This window comes from Herpailurus yagouaroundi, unplaced genomic scaffold (assembly GCF_014898765.1).
Source record: "Herpailurus yagouaroundi ecotype Mexico unplaced genomic scaffold, PumYag 162, whole genome shotgun sequence".
NCBI lineage: Eukaryota > Metazoa > Chordata > Mammalia > Carnivora > Felidae > Herpailurus > Herpailurus yagouaroundi.
Genome location: NW_024412403.1, coordinates 29359706 through 29366046, shown reverse-complemented (window position 1 = coordinate 29366046; position 6341 = coordinate 29359706). Strand labels below are relative to the sequence as shown.

The window sequence follows — 6341 nt, the reverse complement described above, 5'->3', positions numbered from 1 at the left end:
TGTCTCTCTCTCTCTGTCTCTCAAAAATAAATAAACATTAAAAGAAAGTTTTTAAAGGGGGTCCTTGGGTAGCTCAGTCACTTAAGCATCCAACTTCGACCCAGGTCATGATCTCACAGTTTGTGAGTTTGAGCCCTGTGTTGGACTCTGTGCTGACAGCTCAGAGCCTGGAGCCGGCTTCAAACTCTGTGTCTCCTTTTCTCTCTGCCCTTTCCTCTCCTGTTCTCTCTCTCTCTCTCTCTCTCTCTCTCTCTCTCTCTCTCTCAAACATAAATAAACATTTAAAAATTTTTTTTGAAGAGTAGAAGAATTAGACTATTGACAGTATAATATTTGAGATATCAGTGTATTTTACTAATCTGATTTACTTCTGTCTCCCAGTTCCATGAATTAACAAGGCAGATGTTATAGTTGACTTGAGTTTCTGTATCTTCTTCAGTCCACCTGTAAAGGTATCTGAATCTTCATGAAACATTCCTCTTTTGCTCATGTCTCTCAGGAAGAGGTGTCCCTCCTTCAAATAGAAAACCTGAGTTTCTACTTGTATTTTTGGTAATATTTGTTCATTTTTTCTCTCAGATGTTGCTTCATTAACCACTTCTTTAATTCCTACGTATCAGTCCCCTGACCCCCTTGCCTCTCTTAACCTACAAACATGCTAAAATATTATCAACAGCCTGGAGCTCCTGGGTGGCTCAGTAGGTTAAGCATCCGGACTCTTGATTTCAGCTCAGGTCATCATCTCACAATTAGAAGCCCCATATTGGGCTGGGAACTGACAGTGAGGGGCCTGCTTGGAGTTCTCTCTCTCCCTCTCTCTCTGCCCCTCCCTGCCTCTCTATCTCAAAATAAATAAACTTAAAAAATTTTAATATCTATATCCTCCAACTCTACCTAAACTTTGATTCTTCTCTAGAGTCTTCCTCAGGTCTTAACCTCTTTTTTCACACATGGTTCATGGAAGGTTAATCTACCTTCACAACCTCCAATTATCAGTATTCAGTTTGCTCAGCCTATTGCCACTGTATCATTTTATTGTTTTCTGTATTTTCTAAATATTTGTATAAATATTTTTATAAGTAAACTTTTTATATGTATAAATGTTATATATATATATTCTTTTCATATTGTAAAAAACAATAAAATGTGTGTGAATACACACATAACACACCCACACCCACACATTTTTAAAACAAAATCATCTTTATGTGGGGTGGTTGGGTGGCTCAGTCCATTAAGCGCCCAACTCTTGGGTTTGTCTCAGGTCATGATCTTACGGTTCCTGGGTTCAAGTCTCGAGTCAGGCTCTGTGCTGACAGTGAGGAGCCTGCTTGGGATTCTCTCTCTTCCTCTCTCTCTGCCAGTGAGGAGCCTGCTTGGGATTCTCTCTCTTCCTCTCTCTCTGCCCTTTCCCCCACTTGCATGCACTCTTTCTCTCAAAATAAATAAATAGACATTAAAAAAAATCATCTTTATGTAATTTGGTAACTCAAGTTATAAAACCTCTTGACATGCAAGAAGTAAACTGTCCAGATAATTCTGTTTATCTCTCTGTAGCCCACGTTGTCTGCACTTTTTGCAGCAGAATTCTTTGGAATAGCCTGTACTTCTCTCATCCTACTTTGGACTCGCTCCAAACAGGCTTTTAATTCCACCACTTCACTGAACCTGCCCTTGGAGATCACCCGTGGTCTCCTTTCAGGCCTCCCTTGACCTGATCCATCATCTGACACTGGGCATCACTCCCTCTCATGAAAGCACTGCACCTCCCCACCAGACATCACACTCTCCTGCGTGTTCTTCCGCTTCCTCCTGTTCCCCCAACATCCCAGGCAGGCCCTGTCTCAGGACCTCAGCACGTGTTGTTAGGTGCCTGCCAGGAAAGTGATTCAACCCATATCCCAACAGCTTGTTCTCATATCTTGTCCAACCGAGCCTTTCCTAACCACCCTACTTAAAAATCCCACCACCTCTAACTTGCCTATCTCCCGTCTTCCAAAGCTTTATCACTGTTTAGCATTTTGCATATGCTATGTGATTCTTTCTGTCCCTTCCCAGCAGGCTGTATGCTCTGTAAAGGCAAGAATTTGTGTCTGTTTTGCTCACTGCTGAATCTCCAGCAACTAAAGCACTGACTAGCATAGTAAATACTCAGTATTTGGGCAATGAATGAATGCCAAACTGTCCTCATCTCAGCTGCAATTTCAAATAGATTACCTTCAGCTCCTTTGTAGGGTTTAAGAAGACTCTTCTTAATAACTGGATAGGGAGTGGGAAGCCTGGTTACCTCTAAAAATTTATTTCTAAGCTTTCTTATAACTAGATGAGAAGTTTTATGCCGGCAATATTTAAAACTGTACTCAGGAGATCATAATATCCACAAATGTTTTCCATCACTTGTGTTTTTTATGCATGGTAATTATTTTTAGAGGGAAAGGTACTTTTATTGTAGTTATTGTAATCTTTCTTTGTTTCAAGGCACCCTGGATAATGTCTAAAAGGCCTCCAGCACAATGGCCCAACAAAGGAATAGTGGAATTTATTAATTATCAGGCTCGATACCGAGATGATCTTGGTTTAGCGTTACAAGATATCACTTTCCAGACTCATGGAGAAGAGAAGGTACCATATACATTTCATAAGTTTCACTCTCCTTTTTATCTGAAAGTATTCATTGTTAAGGTCCAAGTTTAATACAGTACGGAATAGAAGATGGTCTTTTGTTCAAATTTCATATAAAAGTATTAAACTCAACTGTTTGCTATATATAGAATAAAATTTCCTCTTTTAAAAAAGGTATTTTTAGGGGGGCGCCTGGGTGGCGCAGTCGGTTAAGCGTCCGACTTCAGCCAGGTCATGATCTCGCGGTCCGTGAGTTCGAGCCCCGCGTCGGGCTCTGGGCTGATGGCTCAGGGCCTGGAGCCTGTTTCCTATTCTGTGTCTCCCTCCTCTCTGCCCCTCCCCTGTTCATGCTCTGTCTCTCTCTGTCCCAAAAATAAATAAACATTGAAGAAGAAAAAAAAAAGGTATTTTTAGGGGAATCTGAGTGGCTCAGTTGGTTAAGCATCATACTCTTGATTTTCGCTCAGGTCATGATCTCACAGTTTTGTGAGTTCAAGCCCCACATCAAGCTCTTCACTGGCAATGTGGAGCCTGCTTGGGATTCTCTCTCTCTGCCCCTCCCCGACTCATTCTCTCTCTTTCTCAAAATAAATAAATAAACTTTAAAAAAGGTATTTTTAAATTGTGCATACTATATTATGAAACATGATTTTAGTGTACGTTTCCAGCTTTACTGAGTTATAATTAATAAGTAAATAATGTATATATTTAAGCTGTACAAGGTGATGGTTTGATAATGAAATGATTACCACATTCAAAGTAATTAACACATCCATCACCTCACATAATTACAAAGCTTTTTGTTTTTGTTTTATTTATTCATTTATTTTTGCATGTGGTTGGAACACCTAAGATGTACTGTCTTAGCAAATTTCAAGTATACAATACAGTACTCTTAACTATAGTTAGCTCACTGTACTTTACATCCCCAGAACACGTTCTTGTTATTCATCTGAAAGTTTATGCCCTTTGACCAACATCTTCCCATTTAGCCCACTCCTCAGTCCCTGGTATCTACCATTTACCCTGTGGTACTACAAGTTTGACTTGTAGATTCCATGTATAAGGAAGATCATACAGTATTTGTCTTTCTCCATATAGCTTATTCCCTTTAGCAGAATGTCCACCAGGTTCATCTATGTTGCCACAAATGGTAGGATTCCCTTTCTTTTTATGGCTGAATAGTATTGCAGTGTGTGTGTGTGTGTGTGTGTGTGTGTGTGTGTGTGTACATTTTCTTTATCCATTCTTCTATGGACACTTTGGTTGTTTCCATATGTTGGCTATTGGGAATATGAACATGGGAGTGCAGATTTCAATTCAAGATACTAATTTTATTTCCTTTGGATATATACCCAGTAGTAGTGTACTATTATTTTTACTTCCTCTATTAGGTAAAGAGTGATAATAAGACAATAAAATTAAGTTACCTGAAATATAGTAAATTCATAGGAGAGAATATCTGTATAGTCAATGACATGTTTTCCAGCATTACTAATGAGATGGGAAAATACTTGAGATGTAATTTGATTAATAAAAGCTATATACAAAACTGTTGATACTATGTCAATTTTCTGTTTTAAAAAAGCAAACAGGTAAACACATTAGCAAAAATCCTAGAACAGTTGTAAAACATAAATAGTAGTTCTCTTCAGGTGACAGGATTATAAATAGTTTCTACTTCTATAGTTTTTCCCATAGTTTTTAAAATGTTTTATGAAAACATATTATTTCCCTAGACAGAAAGATTTTACAAATAAGTGAAAGTTAAAAAAAAAAATGAACAAAAAATTAATGGCAATGGCCCATTTTTTCTTTTACAGACCTGGCTTTTGTAACCCCAGCCATCTCTTTTTCTAAATGTCTAAACCAGGTCCACTGCATAACATCACGGACAAAAAAATGTCTTTGGAACAAATGAAATCATTGTGGAATTTTGATTATGCCAATTAATTTAACGGATTCCTGATTTTTCTGGCATAGAGTGTCAGATTTAAGATCTTTTATCAGGGAAAACCAACCTCTGTAATGTTTTCTCTGCCTTATGTTCCCATTAACACCAAAGTACAAATCAACACCCAGAGGAATTGCTTCAGTCCTCGTGGTCAAAGGAATATATGCAATCATTTGCTATTTATGACAAGGTGATTATTTTGTCCAGGAATCCAAGATCCTACATGGTATCTGTGGCCACCTTCTATAGTTTTAGTGCAGTACCTGTTTTGATACACCAAGGGAATTTGCAAACATTCCTTTGGATTTGCTATCCTTCTGGCAAAGGGTTCCTGTTCCCTTTGTTCCCTTTGTTTGTTTGTCCCTCAGGGGCAAGGAGAGTAGAGAAGCCTCATTTTGAAAGTCCCAAGAAAACCACCCCATTATCAGAGTCATCTTTGGCCACACTCTTAATGGCTAGTCCCAGGATAGGTCAGGGGTGGTCTGCTCCTCCTGGGGCTGCTGGCGTGTTTTGGTTATGTGGTTATTAAATAACTCAAAAGTAGAGAAAATATACATTTTAACCTGAGCCTTTCCCATGAGTAATGAGTGTCTGGGTAAAGACTTATCCTTACAGTCCACATTACATATTCCATGCCAGTCAGGGTTATTCTGGTTGGCAAAATTAAATCCCTCTGACCTGACAGTGTATCTGTTGTCAGTGCAAAAGCCCCAGTCCCTTACAAAAAGCACAGTGCAAACTGCCCATGATCATTTTATTGCAGATTGGAATTGTGGGACGGACTGGAGCAGGCAAATCAACACTTTCAAATTGCCTATTTAGAATTGTGGAAAGATCAGGAGGCAAAATTATTATCGATGGAATTGACATATCAACTATTGGACTTCATGACCTTCGGGGCAAACTTAATATTATTCCACAGGTAAAGCCTGTTTTGTCAGTAGACTTTCTTAACTCCCTCTAAATAAACTTCTTCTTTTTTTTTAGTGTGTTCCTTCCAAGCATCTAAATTCATTTTTCAAAGTCAGAGCATTTTAGATGTGTTATGAAATATCACTACATAACTGAATCCTATTAAACATTCTTACTGTAAAGTATTTTTCCTAAATGCATTTATCTATTTGAAAAACTGACACATTGCTTTACAAGTTCCCTTCATAATAGTAAATGCAAATAAAATTTGAATGAAGTGGATCTCAGACTGAAACACACATTGGTATTTTTTGGAAGAAAAAAAATTACAAAAGCTCTTGCTTAGTTGGTAGAGTGAGTGTAGAATTTTGCCTCTTTTGATTTGAAATTTAAACACATTTTAAAAGATGAAAAGAATAATAATTCGGTTAGATCATTTTTTCAAGCCCTTTGATTTGTCTCTCTGTGGCATCAAAGGAACTTGATCATTAACAAGTATGCAAATTGGCTCAAGAACATGCCCCTGTAGTCAAAGATGACTTATTCAGTTGTTTGAGAGATTTAAGCTGAGCATTTATGAGATATCTTTGTATTACCTTCTAAAAATATCTTAAAATACTTTAATCTCTTTGTCATATTATTTAGACATATGCCTCTATTCATGAATTTACTTCAAAAGCAAATTTGAATGGAATTCTTGCAGGGAAAAAATTAATGAAGAAAAGAGATATTAGTCATTCCTCTCTTAAAAATAAATACAGATGTAGTAAAATATACAGTTTCACCAGGCATGTTGGTAAGTTGGAAAGAGCATGGACTTGTCCTATTTGAATTCTACCTAACCACTTACCTT

The 6341-nt window shown here is 37.6% G+C and overlaps 1 protein-coding gene across 5 annotated transcripts in view; it reads left to right on the top strand.

Moving 5' to 3' along the window:
• Positions 1 to 6341, top strand: part of LOC121036081 (multidrug resistance-associated protein 1-like) — an 89102-nt gene that overhangs the window by 79574 nt on the left and 3187 nt on the right. For all 5 annotated transcript variants that reach the window (XM_040484171.1, XM_040484173.1, XM_040484174.1 and 2 more), the window contains 2 exons: positions 2479 to 2622; positions 5340 to 5498. In XM_040484171.1, coding sequence (XP_040340105.1) covers positions 2479 to 2622; positions 5340 to 5498 — 303 coding nt within the window. The remainder of the gene's footprint in view (positions 1 to 2478; positions 2623 to 5339; positions 5499 to 6341) is intronic.